We start from the raw sequence: 19547 nt of genomic DNA on the forward strand, positions 1-19547 counted from the left end.
GCTTAGTTTTTTTTGTACCTTTACTTTTGAAAGTAATAAATGGTGATTTCATTCTAAAGTGGAGTAATACTTTAATACGGCTAAAGCTAGAACAAAACTGAAAAATTAGTTTTACTATTAAGTAATCTAGGTAGGCTATTTCAACCTATAAATTACAATAAATACCTTTTATTATCTATTGTTTTATTAACTTTATTTTGTTTTTAATAAGATTATTAGTACAAAGTTTGTATGTATGTAACTGAAATTTTGTTTTTATTTAGGGAAATTATAAATGACAGCGTTCTCTGCAGCCTCTTTAATCTGTCATCAAAAGATGAACGTCCTCTTCTAGCATACAGACTGTGCTCTGTACGTTGTACAAAAATGTGCAGTAATATTCTCAGAATGCATTATTGGTTCTTTTTGTAATGTGTGTGTATATATATATATATTATATTTTGTTTTCTTTCAAATTTTGCTTTTCTTAACAGCATAATGCTCCGATACCTCAAGGTGGACGTGGAGCCATTCAGTTTGTGACCCAGTATCAACACTCAAGTGGCCAAAGACGTATAAGAGTTACCACAATTGCAAGAAAGTAGGTGATGTTTGATGGTCTTTCTCTGGTTACTTCCTGCTGAATTTTGCTTACTTAAGTTTGGTTTGCTTAAAATTCTGTGTTAGTTTCAACTAAGCGCATTATTATCATTGAATAGCACAATGTTAAGTGTAAACAAAAATGTGAGTGAAGATGGAGTAGGAATTAATTAGTAAGATTATAAACATTTGTCATTTTTTAAGCTACTTTCTAATCTTTTCTCAGTCTGTTCTCACCCATCAGCTGGGACTTTTATAAATTGTTCCATTTTTCAAAGCTAAGTGGTCAGTGTGGGGTAGTGGTTAAGGCTTTGGACTTCAAACTCTGAGATTGTGGGTTCAACCACTGTGGGACCATGAGCAAGCACTGCCTGTGCTCTAATTGGAAAAAGAAAAGAAATGTAACCAACTGCATCATAAATGCTGCAAGTCACCTTGGATAAAGGCATCAGCCAAATAAATACATGTAAAATATTAAGTTTAAATGAGTACACCTAACTTGTTTGATGGTGCAGGCATATAAAATAATAGTGTACGCAAATCAAATCCACAATTTAAGTTATCCTTGTTAAGCACACTTACAATTAAAAGCCCAGTGCTCTACACAATAATTACAAATGTAATATGGTAATAACATCTACAACAGGGCATTGCAGGTGGGCCGCGGCTGACCCTGAATGAAACCCCAAATCCCTATCCCCCTGCTAAACCCATACCCCTCACACCAACCACTCCGATTTCACTTGATTCACAGCAGCAACACTGTTTGTGGATTGCAGCCAATACCCAAAGTTCTCCGATAACCCACTTCCTGACGATAGTCCTCGATTCACCAAAGAGGAAAAGCAATGCTCTGATGATTGCCTGGTAAACGTTTAACCCCCCACAACACGCTTTGATGCTCATGCTAAATTCATAGAGATGAAAAACTGGGCCGTGAAAGCACAAAGGTTGGGAAACCCTGACCTACAAAATAAACATAATATTGAAATATAAAATGAGACAGACTAAAAAATATGTCGGGCATCCAGATTCCAACTGTCCTGGATGTCTAGAGGTGAAGAAAAACAAGAGAGGACATTTACAAACCATTGAAAAAGGAATTAAAGTTGAATCAGCAGTGCATCTGTAAAGTGCTCTCTGTATTTTATGCCATTTATAAAATATTTTACACCATTTGGGCCCATACATACTCTTATGCCTGGACTACAACATCTCAGGTTTACTGATGCACAACATGACTTATTCACGCCTGTTAATTAGTGTTAGTAAATTGTTTGAGCTCTTACTTTGTGTCATTATGTTTCCATGGGAAGATGTGTTTTTGTTACTGTTGCTAGTTGAAGTGAACATAATATATGTTAAGAAATATTTCTTAGTTGGAATTCCCAAGAGAGCAAGCCACAGTCTATTTAACCTGAGTAAAACCCCCTTTTAATAAATCTGTTGGAACTATATTGTAACTACCTACTTTGAGCTCAAAATTATGTAATGTTGAACAGTGTAACGGGTGTCCATGCAGATTAAAGGAATGTTAATTATAAATACAGGATTCTGGCCTGAACGAGGGAAATTCAAGTGTTTACACTGACGTGATTCTCATCTTCCAGGCAGTGCACTAAAAGCAATTTAACAAGCAAATAAAATGTTAATTTTGATTGCCAAAACTTTTAAATATATAAAGTATAACTCAAGGTCCCTTGCACTTAGAATCTAAGTGGGCGTAGTGAGTCATCTTCTGAAGTTCCATCTTCAGTTATGGTCGCCATGCTACAAACAAAACACAGCCGTTCTAAGTGCATTCTTAGTCTCAAGTACTTGTCCTGCTCTGACAGGATAATGGAACTGAAGCTAATTAGTCTGAAAAACGGGAAAGGTTGCCTCAGGGACTAATTGTGGAACTCAGCCGTGTGCTCCAGGACACTGGTGGAAATTAAACTGGCACTACACAATGGGACACGGGGAACTGGGACAAACAAACATCAAAGAGATGAAAAGGAAAAATTGCAGGAAGTGCTGTATCTGAATGAAATGTGTGCTTCATTTATTCTTCCATGGTTTCATTTTCTCTCTTTGGTAAAAGTCAGTCTTTTTCTCTCAACTTTCCAATTATCGTTTATAGACTATTTCTGTAGTTTTTAGAAAAATCTTAACCTTTTTTTTATCATGGCCATAAAAGTTCTCATTGTGTAGACACTCAGTATTAGTGTCAAAAGTCTTTTAAGGAGACTCAAGTAGGACGTCTTGATCCCTCACTGTGCAGGTAGTTGGGAATTTCTGCAACTGCTGTGTTTTGAGAGATTTTTTTTTTTTTTTTCTTCACAGCGCTAATTATTTTCTTATCATTGACTGTGCTCTCTTTCTGTTAAGTGATTTAAAGTTAATTTTATTCTTCACTGTTCTTTATTGTGGGGTCTTGGCACTCGGGGATTGCTATAGTCTAAACTCTCTTATGAATTACCATTTACGTTCACAAAACAATGTTACTGGGGTTGTTTCTGGTGTCCTCCCTCCTGTTAGTGGAGTTACCTGGATAAGTGTTTGTCAAAAGGCAGACAGACTTTATTTATTTGTAAGTACTACTTGTTTGTGTTGACTGTGACTAACTGTCTGGGTGGGCATTTGTTTGTCATTCTTTTCATTTGCTCCTGACTAATTGTTGTTCATTTTTCATTTTCCTGCTACTGTCTCTAGCATATACAACATGAAGTGACCTTATCTTGTGATTTTCTGTTGCATTCTTGTATTTTTTGTAAAGTGTCTTGTGATACAGCTCTGAAAGTTGCTTATAAGATAAAATATGGATAATTATTATAGTCAATATACTTGAAATATTCTTTCGTATAACACCAGATTTTGACTTGAGTGATGTAAAAATGTCATGTTTTGTATCAAACTCCAGGCCTCCAGGTGGATCTAGCCGATGAACCTTTTCAATACGGCCTGTGCCGTGCATATTCAAAACATGTCTGTCTTTCTGTCTGTCTCTGTCTGTCTATGTGTCTCTCTCTGTCTGTCTGTCACTCTCTACCTCTCTGTCCATCTGTCTGTCTCTCTCACTCTCTGTCTGTCTGTCTGTCTGTGTGTGTGTGTCTCTCTCTGTCTGTCTGTCTCTCTCTCTCTCTGTTCATCTGTCTCTCTCTGTGTCTCTTATATAGTGCCTTATCTATCCATCCATGGTCTGTGGTGATGTGTTGGTTTTCTCAACAGCCCTGTTTAATGTTCATTTCATATATCAATCATATTGGTATATAATTTAGCCAGATCACATTTGCACCTGCCATTAAAATGCATCTTTAGAGTCGCATGACCTTTATTTGCGCAGCATAGCACTTCTCAGCTACAAATTGTAATCAGAACAGAATCTGCTCAAAATGAACAGGCAGTAAAAATGTGAAAACAAAGTGACACCCCATAACGAATGTTTATTAACAGATTTGCACGCCCTTGTTTTGCTGATGTTCGATGTATTCAGAAAAGTAAAGGCATATTCTGACTGTGAAAATCTTGGCCAGCCTATGGTGATGCAGGAATACAAAGTAGTTATTATACCAGTTGTTTGCTGTGCTGTAAGGTGGTGTTTAGAAGAATTCTTAACTCATTTTGGTGTAACATGAAACATCAATATGCATCAGAAAATGAAAACAAAACTATAAGGGATAAAGACAACAATGCATAAAGAAATAGGTGGTTTTTTTTTTTCATATTTCAGCTGTGAGCATCTGATGAGCGATGTGTCAAAAGCACATACATAAACAAAAATGTGTCCGTTACTTATAGTAGTGATGACGTAAAGCACACGAGACAGCCTGTTTGTTACAAGTGTAGCTTGTGAATGGCTGTGCCAGCACACTTACGATAAAACTACCTCCCTTCCACTATAATTCACCAACATTTATTAAGTTCAGCAATTCTAGTGATTAAATGCTCTGCTCTGCACATGAATGTTAAGTAGTCAGTGGTTTTGTGCAAAAGAAATACATTTTTTTATATATATTCCTGTCTGCATCATACAATATAAGAATGTTAAGAAACAAGAACGGCATTAGTAAAATTCATATGTACACCACTGGTCAAAAGTTTTAGAACAAATCAGTTTTTCCAGTTATTCTTCAGATGTAATCGGTTGTAATGCAATGAGTGACCTAAAATGGCGAAAAGTTGACGTCAAATACCAGAGCTTTAAATGTAAAGTTTAGGTTAACAAAAACCGAAAAAAAGAAATATTCACAATATTAACATATGGGCCTTCTTCAGGGTCCAACTAATTGGTTACAACCTACAGATTTTCTGCAGCAATAGAAAGTAAATGAAGCCATTCAAGTTGAAGTAAACAGTTTGCACAGGTGTCCCAACTTCTGTTGTTTACTTAAAAACTCTGTCTTAGAGCCAAGTCGGGACAGATTTGGATAATATTCCAGTGATAATGGTAAGAAAAGGACAATTAGCAAATGGAATGAGACAGAGCATTATTACCCTTAGGGGAGTGTAGGTCTTTCATTTAGAGAAATTGCAAAAAAAAAAATCTGAAGTGTCAGTGGGTCCAGTGGTGTCCTACACTCTTCAAAGGCAATTGGAAACTGGAAGAAGCTCAGACTGGAAGAGATCTGGCAGAGCCAACGTCACAAGGCAATCAGAAGACAAGTTTCTGAGGGTCACCAGCTTGTGTGACCACAGGCACCTCACAGCACAACAGCTTAACAGTGCAGGTTGAAAAAGTCCAAGTGACAGTTTGTACTGTGAAGAGGAAACTTTGTTGTGCAGGTTTGACAGGCGAGTGGCAAAAAGTAAGCCAATCCTTACAGGACACAATAGAGCCTTGAAATACCAGCTGTGGACCACTGCAAACTGGAAGAAATTCTTCTGCACTGATGAATACAAATTTGAAATCTCCAGTGTTTGTAGGCCGTTGAGTTGGTGGATGGTGATGGTTCCTCAGTGCGTGACACCAACTTTCAAACATGGAGGAAGAAGTGTGATGGTCTGGGGACCTGCATGGAGTGACTGGCACTCTGAATCAAAAAGGTTACCACAGTTTGGCTGTTAGATCAGCAAAAGATGCAGGCTACTATGATGAATCAAAAATCTGAATACAATTTTGTACACTTAATGACTCCTTGACATATTTTTTTATTTGCCATTGTTTATTTGTTCTCTGCCTTGATTTCATGAAGCATTAAGACATTCAACTGTGTGCATTACCATAACAACTGAAAAAACTGAGATATTTTAAAACTTTGGACCGGTAGTGTATAATTACACCTTAACTATTAGGAATGAGTAATCAGTACAGTGTAAAAAGAAGTATATCTCAACACTAAAAAAAACTATAGTACAATCAGTGGTTGAAAATGAGTTAAAAGAAATAAAAGCAGGTATATTTTATGTTTATGCAGTGACCTTCCAATGTCAATTAATTGTTTCACTGTGCAAGAATATCTTATATACACATCATTATATTTCCATAGATTCACAGTGATGCTGACTTAAAACACAAATTGCCTGTAAAAATAATGTATATAATGCAAAAAATGTAGAATCCATGAATTATAAAGTTCTGATCAACCTCATTTCATTTGTTTTTTTCTCAAAATGCATTCCAAAACTAAAAAATAACTAACTAAACACTTTGACCTATAAATAAAAGATCAGTTATAAATAGTTTATCTGTATTTTATGTTTAATTAATAGTAATGCCTACTAATGAAGTTTAAGCAGACTCGCCAAATAACTAGTTTTTAATTGACAGTGTTTAGCTCAATTTAATGGTAAGACTGTAATGATAATAGATGTTTAGGTCTTTACTGCATTTATTTTACAGAAATAAACAGTACACTGGTCTGCTTTTTTTGATTGTTGCATGATTGGAATTCCAGTTAATTATGTAAGTTGCTGTGAATTTCTTTGCTGTGGCGGTAGTTCTCCAAGTCAGTCCTCGTGAGTCCATGTGGCTGCAGGTTTTGTTCCCAAAAATTTTACAACACTGAATGCTGAAAGGCTGCAACTACATCAGCGTCAGCCCCATTAACATGCTCATTGGTTATTTAATAGAGAACAACTTCTTCTTCCTTCAGCTGCTCCCATTAGTGGTCGCCACAGCGGGTGGTCTTCCATATTATTCTGCATCTTTTTCTGTTACACCCATCACTGCATGTCCTCTCTCGCCACATCCATAAACCTCCTCTTAGGTCTTCCTCATCTCCTCTTACCTGGCAGCTCTATCCTTAGCACCCTTCTCCATTATACCCAGCATCTCTCCTCCATGTCCAAACCAACACAATCTCGCCTCTCTGACTTTTTCTCCCAACCGTCCAACTTGAGCTGACCCTCTAATGTCCTCATTTCTAATCCTGTCCATCCTCGTCACACTCAATGCTTAAAGTATGAAATCTAAGCAAAAAGAAAAAGCGCTAAATGATTCCATCGTAACATAAATAAATACTTCGAACTTTCTAATAATAAAAAAAAAAATACCAAACTTAGTTGTATTATTTCTTCATTGACACCAGAACACAAAAAAACTGAGAAATAGTGGCCTGTTTCACTAGGCTGGAATTCCAATTACAAAACAGAAATTGTTTGGAAAAAAAAAACTTGCAATCTTACGGGGTCCCTAGGACTGTGTTTAAGGACCACTGGACTGTAGTAATGTGAATTATACATTGCATTTAAAGTCTTAACATAGTACAGTATTGTTAGGTTACTGTGTCCTTTTTCAAGCCTGTTCAAGTCAAGCAAAATGGCACCTTTTATTGGCGAACTAAAAAGATTACAATATGCAAGCTTTCAAGGCAACTCAGGCCCCTTCTTCAGGCAAGATGTAATTTTTTTTTGTAGTATAATAATAGGGTCCTAATAAAGTCTATGCATAGAGGCCCCTTAACCTCTACATTTGCCACTGCGTATGACTCGTTATATACTGTATGTAGTGTTATTTTTGGACCTCAATAAAACTGAGTTTGACGTCCTCCTTGTAAAGGGTTTCTGGCTTATTTTAGTTCATATTTGCTGAACATAAGATTTTTGAAAGGAGTACCCAGTGGAGAGTTGAAATGTTATCAAGTAAAATATTTTGCTTCAACAGAATGCATACCATGTTTTGAGAAATATTTCATCATTGTAATATACAGATAATGCAGCTGTAAGGTTGTTTTTATTGTAACGTAAATACTGAGTATGTGCTTATTCACTGCATGCATAACTAACTGTGCTCATTTCTACTTCCATTTATTAAGTTGTGGCTTGAATTTTTTTTTTTTGCTTTTACGCTTCTAAAAATCATTTCACATCACTGGTATGACCTGAAGTAGTGAGTTAGCGTAGTAGAGGTTAGCAAATTGGATTAATATGATACCATGTTCCCTGATATTTGCATGTGTGCCTCTGCTAGTGTTTTGACAACTTGCATTAAGCATCTGTTTCACTGTCAGGAGTGCTAATATAAAAGTTGTAATAATCTCCGACAAGGTAAATTTGAAACAGAAAGTTAATTAGTAATTAAGGATGCACAGAATAGATTATTTCTCAAAATTTGCCAAATGCTTTTAAAAGCAGTTTTGTCAGATTTAATAAGAAATTATAATACACTCCCATTTGAAATAGCTAAACTAAAATTCAAAACTACCCTTGAAAAACAAGTGGGCCAAACAAAGTGTACCAAATTTCAACAATGTGCACCTACTGGCACGGAGTTGTGTCGTGTGGACAGACCGGTGATGCAAATTCACTTAAAATCACTTAATTTCTTTTAGCTTGGCTCTCGGATGCAAAGTGTGAACAAAATGTTTTATTTTAAGTGTAAAAGGTTGGGATACAGTAAATCGGCACAGTTTTTGGTAAAATGAAGTGTCCATCATCTCAGAATTTCAGCAGACCTTCTTATTTATTGTTCAAATTGAACTTCCCACGTCTGCAGAATTCCGTCTAGCTACAGAAAGATTGAAGTTCCTTTGTCTGTTTATTTCTTTTTATCAAACAGCTGGGCTGATGCACAAGCACAGATTCAGAACATTGCTGCGTCTTTTGATCAGGAGGCTGCTGCTATCCTTATGGCCCGTTTGGCAGTATACAGAGCAGAGACAGAAGAAGGGCCTGATGTGTTGCGCTGGTTAGACCGACAACTCATTCGTCTGGTAAGTAGTCTTAATGTATTATTAGGACAAAGTTTATTCTGTTTAGTTATCAAATTCTGTTGCTGATATTTGTTTTTATTGTTCTTTCTCAATTTTAGTGTCAGAAATTTGGTGATTACCATAAGGATGATCCAAGCTCCTTCCGATTCTCAGAAACGTTCTCTCTTTATCCTCAGGTAAGTTGTTTAAATATTATAATTCCTATATATTTTTGTTTCCTCAATGTTAAACTCTGTGTTTGGATATTTATTGTGGGCTGATTTGTTGATCCTGTTGTAATATGATGTTCAAGCACAATTGTTAGGATTTGCTAGTACTGCTTTTATTGCTTTGCTGAGACATATTGGGACCAGATTTAAAAATGTGTTTTCCGTTTGTTAGTAGGGTGTCCTTTATTAATATGAAGTCTGGTTATAGCAGACATACCAATAGAAAATACAGCCATTTTCTCATTTGTAATATTTAAAAGTATCAAAAAGCCATTTATTAAGATTATTTTAAATCTAGCTATGAATTGTTTTTCTTTATAAGACTAAGTACTTAGTAAAATCAACTGTCCACCGTTTGATTTTAAGGGGTCAGTTGAGTCACAGATTTTCCTGATATGTAACCATATAGACGATCTTAAAGTGTCTTTGACTTTAAAATGAATGCCAAAGGGCAGTTGGCTGAAGATTTGTAAATTGCCTTTAGCAGCCGGATATCCCTTTATTAAATTAGTAAGAATGAAGGATCCTTAAGAGCAGTGATGACTTGTGGTTATTAAATAAAACCACTGAAATTGCTGACAGGGATATTTATTTGTTTAGTGTGTTAATGACATTTGTATTTGCTACCATAACAGTATGCATGCTTTCAAGGCAACTCCAGGCCCCTTATTCAGGCATTATGTAATTGATTAATTGATCGTAATGATTACATCTCGCCTGAAGAAGGGGCCTGAGTTGCCTCGAAAGTTTGCATATTGTAATATTTTTACTTAGCCAATAAAAGGGGTCATTTAGCTAGACTTCTCATTACATTCATAATGGCCAACACGGTACAACACCCTAGTACCACTATGACAGTAAAATGTTAAAACACTTTAATTCTGGTGAAATGTTGATGACTAATGCTTGTTACCTAAAGTTTGTCCCAACAGGTTTTATAACATTTGTATGTGTAGCAGAAAGCATTTCAACAGCACATTACTTTTGTAAAGAGCACCATTCATTTATTATATTAATGCACAGGATGTTAATTTTAATTACATTTTTTTTCCAGTTCATGTTCCATTTGAGAAGATCACCATTCCTGCAAGTATTTAACAACAGTCCTGATGAAAGCTCCTATTACAGACACCAGTTTATGAGGCAAGATCTTACCCAGTCACTCATCATGATTCAGCCAATCCTGTATGCTTATTCATTCAATGGGCCTCCAGAGGTACAGTATATATATAAATATATATATTTAAAAAAAAAACAAAACTGCCAATACATTTTAGTACATGTAGCTTTACAAATAATGCTTGTCATTTAATTTAATGAAAGGGATGGTCTCCTACACAAATAAGCATTTATAATTATGTAGGTAAAAAGTGTTCTAATTATCTGCCGTGAGCATTCATTTATAAAGGATTAGGATGCTCATTTTGACTTCTGCTAGGCTTCACAGGAAATAAATTATTAGGGATTTTGTTATAATGAACATTGTAATTTGTACTCCCATTGGCCACATTAAAGATAACTAACATTAACCTTAAAAATATCCATTTTATTATAAAATATTGAGACCAAATGATACATGTGCTCATTATATTTTTGAGTCCTAATTTTTTAATAAAATTTATAAAATGTAATTATTATTGGCGTGTTTAATTGGGTGCCAGCTGGCAAAAAATTGTTAGAGTAAGGAACCATCTAAGTCACATAGTGTAGCCCTAAGGCCCATACAAGACCTCCAAGGAAGGGAACAAGCCATGCAGACAGCAGGAAAGCTGTTGGCAAATGGCAGTTCTTGTCCAGGTAGGCATTAGTCAATGCAACAAGCATGAGAGAGAGAGACAGACATGTGAAGTACAGTATGTCATGTTGTCCCATGATGCTAAGAGGCAGGTGACCTCCCTGTTACCAGGGATATCTGATATTAAAAAAGAGAGTGACGTGAAGGAGGAAAGGACCTTCCGGCTACTAGAAAATACATTGAGTCCATGTTGTCCCTGAAAGAGAGCAGACAAGCATGAGTACTTGTATCCAGCAGGGGGCGTTAGCTCTCTTTTTGGAATAAGTTATTTTGTAATTGCGGCGTTTCACATAACCCGATTTTATATGGATATGATATTAAAAGGCGATCCCCATCTCTTGATACAGCGGTAAGAAATCACATAAGAGAAATAACTTTGCTTTCTTTAATGACGGCTTATGCTGCATAACAGACTAAGGAAACCAATGACAAAAACCCAGTTCGGGAGTGGGGGCCTGATGTGCAGAGTCTGCCGTTTTTGTCGCTGCATTGGAAGGGTTTTTGGGATCGGATGACGTTATCTCCCATCCGTCCGTTTGCTTCAAAGGTGTGCCAGGCAATGTGCCAAGGCTTTATACTCTTTCCGCATGTGCAGGGCCCCACTTAGGTGAATCATGCCATTCCAAACAAAGCAAACAAGATACAATTTCTGCTAAGTTTGACACACAGAAATAGTATACAGTGGTCAACAGCCATTTCACAGTTGTCTCTAACTTGTCTTGTCTTAAAATGCTTGCCTAGCAGTTCTTATATGGTAAACTCATGTGTGCTAAATCTGGCTCTGTGTCAATGTGAGTAGAAAAAGGCAGATTTATAAAATATATTTTCACAGAGCACAGTGAATATATTAAACTTTTACACTTATTACAGTGCTACCTTAGAGACTGCCAAGGGGCTGCCAGGATGCCGAAAAATCTTCTAGAGGCAGTTCTGTCCTTGGCTGTGGGGAGGAAATGTAGGCAACCCCTCCTTACCTTAGCACTGATCAGGGCTTGGGGCCTTGAATCGGTTGAGATTTGATGAAGGCTCAACTGGTATGGGAAGCGCAGCTCTCACCAATATTTTAGAGAGCAACTGACTTTTGAAACATGGAAGTGGGTGAGCCACCCCACCAAACAGGCAGGCATTGACAGCTGACATACTTAGGAGCAGGGTGGCAGTAGGATGTGATATCTGAACTGTTTTCTTGTTGGTTTTAGTTCTGTTCCTGTACTCCTCCCTCCCTTGTTGGATTATTCATTTAAGAAGAACATCGTTTTTGTTTGTTTTTGTCATTTCACTGATATTTATTTCAATGTATTTTACATGTACAGCCTGTCCTCCTTGATAGCAGCAGCATTCTTCCTGATCGTATTTTGCTTATGGACACTTTCTTCCAGATCCTTATTTATCATGGAGAAGTAAGTAAAACATGCTCAAGTAAAACTCAAGACAAGTTTTTGTATGATTTGGAAGTAATATGAATGACTGAAAGGAACTGGGATTTATGTTACTAATACTGATTTGACCTGAATAGACCGATAATACAAAATTGAGTGAAGTTCACTTTTCTTTAATAATGAAAATAAGACTTGACACTAGTATAAGGTTTTATACACATTACTTTGCATATTCCACTGTTTAAAGCCAGCAGTTCAATTACAATAAATCATTTCTCTGTAATGTTACACACTGATTAAAGCTTAATGCAGGCCTTCATCCGTTTGAGATTGTAAGTCTTAATGGTTGGAAGATATAATGAGAGATTAAAAGGAAGGATGTATTTAATAAATGTCATTTTTTTTTAACTAATGCACAACAAAAAGATATTAGAGGTATGAAATAGTATTTCATTTACCAAGGATTTTAGATATGAGAAATCACTTTAAACTAATCATTTAAAAGCATATTGATTAAGTTAATCACATTTTATTAATCACATCCCAGACTGTTGCTCAGTGGCGTAAAGCTGGCTATCAGGATATGCAAGAGTATGAAAACTTCAAACACCTTCTTCAGGCTCCTGTGGATGACGCCCAAGAGATTCTTCATAGCCGCTTTCCAATGCCAAGATATATAGATACAGAACATGGAGGCAGCCAGGTAAGGGACGAAATGTTTCTGTTCCTGCATTGTTTTGAAAGTGCATTTAGTTTTCAGGGCCAAAATACCATCAAAACATTCAGACATCTTTAAATAATATGACATTTATTTAGGTGTGTTTTCTTTACTGTTTTAATTTTTTTCCTTTTGTGTAATACCTAACTTGCTATTATTTCTTTAAAAGAAGGGACATGTTTTATTAATTCACATGTATTGGCAAAGATAATGAATACATACAAAGATTATAATTAGGAATTATAATTGGCGGACACGTTCATACTCTACAGGATCTGCTAATCCGACATATACAACAAACTTTGCCAATGCACTAAATACATAACATTTCGTGTTTTGTACCAATTTGTCCTCTACACAGTTTTCTCAGTTATTCCTCCCATGATGCTTCTTGAGAATATTATTAAGGCAGTTTCTAGACAGTACTAGAATCGATAGTTCAGCTCATGTACACCACAAGCAGCTGTCTTAATCGCGGGTCATTTGATGTTTAGGTGCTAAAAAAAATGCATGAAATGCTACAGCTTTAGTTTAAAGAAAACCAATAATAAAAATGTGACTGATAGGTTTGTGTTTCTTTTTTTTTCCCCCCCATCACCCCAGGCCCGTTTTCTACTTTCGAAAGTAAATCCTTCTCAGACTCATAACAACATGTATGCCTGGGGCCAGGTACGTTCATTTTCTTGTCCTCTCATAAATGTATGACTGTAGTAATGTGCCCTGCTGTGTTTTATGTGTTGTATTTGCCCCATTTTTTGACATCCATTTGCACCCCCAGTCCTACCTGGACAGGGGGTCTTTCTCTGAATTACCTTTCCCAAGATTTCTTCTGTTCCCCCAAACCACATCAAGGTGTGTTGGGAGTTTGTCGTCGTCTTAGAGGGTCAAGGCTGGGTGTAGGGAGGTGTTAGTCAAAAAAAAAAAAACGGGCCTGATGAAGTCCATTGAGGAGATTCCCTGTGCAATTCTGGGCTTTACAAGAAATAAATTGTTGTTGTTTTTACTTTGGTGTTTATGTAATCAAAAGGTTTTTTTTAGGTGCCGATTTTGCTATATTTTGTGAAAATTGATTGAAGTGAATTGATTTAATTGGACATTTTAGCAAAGGTATCTTAAAGGGTGTGGAAATTATGTTGTTCATTTTTATTTAGAAACAAACTGAAAGTAAATTGGCTTTGTGAAAAAATAAACAGCATTGATTGCTATCAACTATCTGAAAAGTCTCTATGTTCCTAATTTACTTTTCCCAGTGATCTTATGAGCACTGAATAAAGCTCATTTCCATCATTTGATTGGGGTGATGCAAAAAGCCATGAACATGGCTAAGGCTTTGTCAGATTTGGTTCAAAGACATTTGACTTTATTAACTATGTTTACATGGAGGTCTGCAATCTTATTACTCGGGCTGACTTCTTTAGATTGCAGAATAAAAATATCGCTCTTAATATCTTTCATAGAATTGCTTTTTAAAGGGTAGCATTCAATACATATTTAATATGAAATTGATTTATTATTTGTAATAGTGTATGTGTGTGTATGAGACTATATGTAGGTGTGCGTGTGTATTTGTATATTGTGGCCACCAGATGGCACTCCAGCTTCCCAAACACCTGACACAGACAGGCTTGGACACAAGTTGCAGGCACAGTTCATTTTTTTTATTGTGGGAAACTCTTCTGTTTTTTAAGCATTTCCCACACCACAGTACAAGTACAGTTAAGCACAGCAATATACAGCACTCTGTAATTCTTCCTTCTTCACTTTTTTTCACTAATCACTGCCTCATCCGCTCCTCCCTGCAAGCTTCATTCTCCTTTCTTCCGACTCTGGCTCCCAGAGTTGTGGCCGGCTGCTCCTTTTATGTAATTCTTGGAAGTACTTCTGCTGTCCCAAACTCTTGGCGTGGAAGCACTTCTGGGTACGATGGGAGCCCCACGAAGTAGGGCTTGTCAGTCCCCGCCGTACCCCCTTGGTGGTAAACTGCAGAACTCAGCATTGCTGAGCCAAAGAACTCCAGTTCACGTGATTTCCTGTGGGAATCCAGGGCACTGCTGCAACCCAGGGGGACTTCCAACTAGCATTCTGGGGATATAATTCCAAATATAAAACCCAAAATAACCGATTGCGAAAGAATTCACGTCAGATGAGTGCACCGAATCTGTGTCCGCACAGGCCTCTCAGGTGTCAAACAAAGCCAAATTAATCCCAGTGTGATTCAGTATTGTGTCTTATAGTAAAATGTGAGAACCTCCAAGAGCCGAGTACTTTTGACAGGTTCACTATACTTTGCCAGACGTTACAGTCTTACCAAAATATACAAACTTTTTTGATTGTGATTTTCCTTCTCGGAATATTTACAGCAAAGGAGAACAAATGATGCAAAACTTTTTTTTTTTTTAGCTTTGGCTGCCTCTGTTGTGGAAAAATTATTAATGTGTAATACAATTAAAGTGAAGTGCATATGTGACAAAGAAATGTGTGTTCCTGCAGTACCAAAGGAAGTGGGATTTCTGAATATGTTTAACCACAACCCACAGCTTTGACCCTCATTCTAAATTTTAATTTAGCTGAGGTCTGTGAATGACATGCATTACCGCATTGCTGTTTTGATTGTCCTCATTTAAAGTTCATCTCTGGTATAATGTTTCTGGCGCTTGAATGCATTATTGACATTTTTCATTAGTGAAGCAGAGGCGTTGTCTAATAAAGAGTCACACTTGGCTTTGTTCTTGGTGTCAGTTTGAACTGTACTCATCGTAAAACTGGTGTCAGTTTCTACTTTACCACATTAACAAAAGCAACCACCAGCTATACAGCATGCATAGTCGCCATGAAGGCTTGAGTTGGGCGCATCCAAAACTGATTTCTAGATAACTTACCTACTTCCTTGGTAATGGCTGTGGATTGTGGTGTTGTTGTTCAGCATTAAGTCACCAAGTAAAAGTTAATCACATTCTCTTTACAGGAATCTGGCGCACCGATTTTAACAGATGACGTCAGCCTGCAAGTGTTCATGGATCACTTAAAGAAACTCGCCGTCTCCAGTGCAGCCTAAAGGTCCAACACGTCTGAAGTTTTTGTTAGCTGTGCAATCACCAAATGCTTAATTCAGATTTCTCCATTATATACAAATGTTGGAATACTCTGGATGTATGAGCGCTGGTCCGATGAATTTCAATTTTTAAAACATACAATCAAACAACTGTGAAATTTTGCAATATACCCTTTACTGACTTTTTTTTCATCAATATATTAAAACATAAATATAAAACAGTAAATGTCCCTGTGCTCTGCAAAGAGGCCTTAAAGTGGATTGTCAGAAGACTGCTCTTTTTAAAGGCTGACTTTCAATATTAGAATTGTATTCATTGCATTTGGGTTATTTACTAGCCATTCTGTTATTTTTGTCATTCTTAAAAAAAATTACACTTTATTGTTCTGTTTTTCACTTATATGCTTTGATGGTACAAATTACTGAACTAGAAACCACATTTAGCACAAAAACTATGAAAACTCTTCCGAGATAATAAATTATTCTGTGTTAGATGCTGATGTTGTTTTTGAGCAGGGGGTCTCGTGGGCCCACTTGTATTTCCTTAACATTTTCATCTGTAATTCATCGTCGTCTTCTCTTGTGATGGTGTTGTCTTTTAATGCATTGTAATTCATACTTTCCTAAAAGACATTTAATCTCATTGCCAGTAGTGCAGATTCGGGGGATGCCAGTTTATACACGTCTAGCCATGCTACCTGTCAAAGACCAGTAATAAGATCATTTAAAAATGCTTGATGTCTGTCGTTCAGCCCTGTGGCTACCTTCAGCCCCTTTCCATCTGTTTTCATGTGTGTCTCAACCCATAAAGCCTCCTTCTCAGACTCCAACTCTGTCATTTATTTTATTTTATTGCTTCTCAGACTCTGCCATTACTTTCGAGGAACCTTTCTCGCTTCAAAGCTTTTATACTTCCCGTCTCTGAAGGCGACTCTCTCAGCGTGCCTCCTATGCCGTTTCTCCTCCTCGTGTATCTAACGCTTGCACTTCCTCTTTTAATTGCGTCACCAAAGCCAAACTGACCAATCGTATTGCTTTAAGGCAGTGGTGAGTAACGTCCGTCGTGGAGGGCCACAGTGGCTGCAGGTTTTTGTTCCAATCCTGCCGCTCAATTAGAAACCAATCTTCGCCAATAACAAATCTTAATTAATTTCATGTCAGCTCAAGTTGGACGGTTGAGAGACAAAGTCAGAGAGGTGAGATTGCGTTGGTTTGGACATGTGCAGAAGAGAGATGTTGGGTATATTGGGAGAAGGATGCTAAGGATAGAGCTGGCAGGGAAGAGGAGAAGAGGAAGGCCTAAGAGAAGGTTTATGGATGTGGTGAGAGAGGACATGCAGATGATGAGTGTGACAGATCAAGGTGATGAGGACAGGAAGAGAAGGAAAAAGATGATCCGCTGTGACAACACCTAACAGGAGCAGCTGAAAGAAGAAGAAGAAGTAGTAGTTAGTGTTTTTATTCAACCCTGACTGGTCATTCTGATATCCTAGATCAGTGGTTCCCATCCTCGGTCCTGGGGACCCCCTGTGGCGGCAGGTTTTTTGTTCCAACCAGACTCTGTTTTTAATTGGACTCCTGGGCTAATTAAGTTGTGTTATTTCCCAAGTTCTGTGTTTTGGGAACAATATGGAAGTTAGAAAACTTTGGTAAATATACTGTATATATATATATATATATGTATATATATATATATATATATATATATATATATATATATATATATATATATATATATATATATATATATATATATTAAAATGTACCAAGCAGTTATATGGGGATAATGATTTTCTTTTCAACAATATTTTCATCTCGACTTTCATTCTACTTTTCTAGGTGTTCTAATTGTTTAATTAATCCATTATTTACTAATTAGTGAGTCTGATACTAAAGTAGTTACAGCCTTTGATTATTCCGGTTTGTTTGCCAGCGTGTCTGCTCTGCTCGTTTTTAATTGTCATTAATGAGATTCAATGAAGGGGAAAAACTTCACAGAGAAAGGGCAAAATATAATGAAATCAGCAAAAGAGAGTGAAGCATTTAAATCGATAGCAAAAGCAGAAATATTTCTAAATGTCTTATAAATGTAAAAATCATGCTGCTGTGCTGTTCTGAATGTCCGTAGAATAAAAGAAAAATAGCAGCTAATTAAATGAGATCAGTGCTATCAGGTGTTGTCACTGATTATGAATCTCAAACCTGCAGCCACAGTGGGCCCCCAGGACCAAGGCTGGAAATCACTGTCCTAGAGCAGTGGTGCCCAAACTTGGTCCTGGGACCCCCTGTGGCTGCAGGTTTTTGTTCCAACCAACATCTGTTTTTCATTTAACTCTTAGCCTAATTAAGTGATTCATTATTTCCCAGTTTCTGTGTTTTGGAGTCGATGTAAAAATTACAAACTAAGTTTGGTAGATTTTTACTAAAATGTTATAAGCAGTTATATGGGGAATGTGTAGTTTTTGTTTTAGTCATTAACAGTATTTTCATCCTAATTTTCATTCTGCTCTTCCAGGTGTTCTGTTTTTTTTTTTTGTTGATTTACTAATTAGCAAGCCTGACACTAAAGTCGTTGCTACTTTCATCGTCTCGGGTGTCTGCTGTGCTGGTTGCTAATTATCACTATTAGGGTTAAATGAAGGGAGCAAACTACACAGGAAAAGGGGAAAAATAATAGGAAAACAACAAGAGAGAGTGAAGCATTTATAGCTTTAGAGAAAACAAGTATTTGTAAATATGTTATAAATGTAAAAACCATACTGTGGTGTTTTTGTGAATGCAGAATAAGAGAAGAGTAAAAAAGACCAGCTAATTAAATGAGATCAGTTGTTATCGATTATTATGACCGATTGTAAATCTGGTTGGAACAAAAACCTGCAGCCACAGGGGGTCCCCAGGATCGAGTTTGAGAACCACTGTCCTAGATTTTTTTTTCTTTTTTACTTTATAAAGATTTCATCCAAATGATCTGAAGCCTAAAACAGATTAGAAATTCTCAGTCCTTCATTTCAGTTTACTTCCAAACATGTTATTAAACCAGATAGTCCAGTCTGAATTCACACAGGTGTCAATGGGAAACAAGTTAGGATGGGAAACTGCTGGTTCCTTTGTCGCTTGCATCGCATTACTAAATAAGGAGAAATTAGAAACTCTTAATTCAGCTTTTTAATAAGCAATTAACCGTGGTATTTGATAACGAGTGAGTTAACTAAAATGAATCAACAATAATTGACCTCTCATTAAGAAATTGGGTTGGAACAAAAACCTGCAGCCAGTGCAGTCTTCCAGGACCGATGTTGCTCACTTGTGCTTTAAGGGACAGGGACACCACACGCTGTCCCTCCCATTGTTTTATTATATAGTAGATATGGCCAAAAGATTGGGGACGCCTGACCATCGCCTATATGAGCTTGTTGGACATCCCATTCTAAAACCATGGACATTAATATGGAGCTGCCCACCCCCAATTAACAACCTTGTTTTCATTGGACAAACGTTTGGGTGTATCTGTGAGAATTTGTGCACATTGAGCTGAAAGTGCATTTGTGAGGTCAAATGCTGATTTTGGATGAGAAGATTTGGATCACATTCCAATTCATCCAGAGGATGAGTTATGAGGAAAGATGAAAAGAGCTGAGCCTTTACAGTTTAAGCAAAAGAAGATTAAGAGGAGACCTGATTGA

At 36.9% G+C, this 19547-nt stretch overlaps 1 protein-coding gene across 2 annotated transcripts in view; it reads left to right on the forward strand.

The window, feature by feature from the left end:
• The window catches only part of sec23a (Sec23 homolog A, coat complex II component), a 64061-nt gene extending 47373 nt beyond the window's left edge, over positions 1-16688 (forward strand). For both annotated transcript variants that reach the window (XM_039741154.1, XM_039741153.1), the window contains exons 13-20: positions 474-580; positions 8558-8711; positions 8810-8887; positions 9975-10136; positions 12029-12115; positions 12642-12797; positions 13416-13481; positions 15778-16688. In XM_039741154.1, the coding sequence (XP_039597088.1) occupies positions 474-580; positions 8558-8711; positions 8810-8887; positions 9975-10136; positions 12029-12115; positions 12642-12797; positions 13416-13481; positions 15778-15867 (900 nt within the window). In that variant the 3' untranslated portion in view covers positions 15868-16688. The remainder of the gene's footprint in view (positions 1-473; positions 581-8557; positions 8712-8809; positions 8888-9974; positions 10137-12028; positions 12116-12641; positions 12798-13415; positions 13482-15777) is intronic.
• The last annotated feature ends 2859 nt before the right edge of the window (positions 16689-19547 follow it).

Source organism: Polypterus senegalus, chromosome 18, assembly GCF_016835505.1.
Source record: "Polypterus senegalus isolate Bchr_013 chromosome 18, ASM1683550v1, whole genome shotgun sequence".
Taxonomy (NCBI): Eukaryota; Metazoa; Chordata; class Cladistia; order Polypteriformes; family Polypteridae; genus Polypterus; species Polypterus senegalus.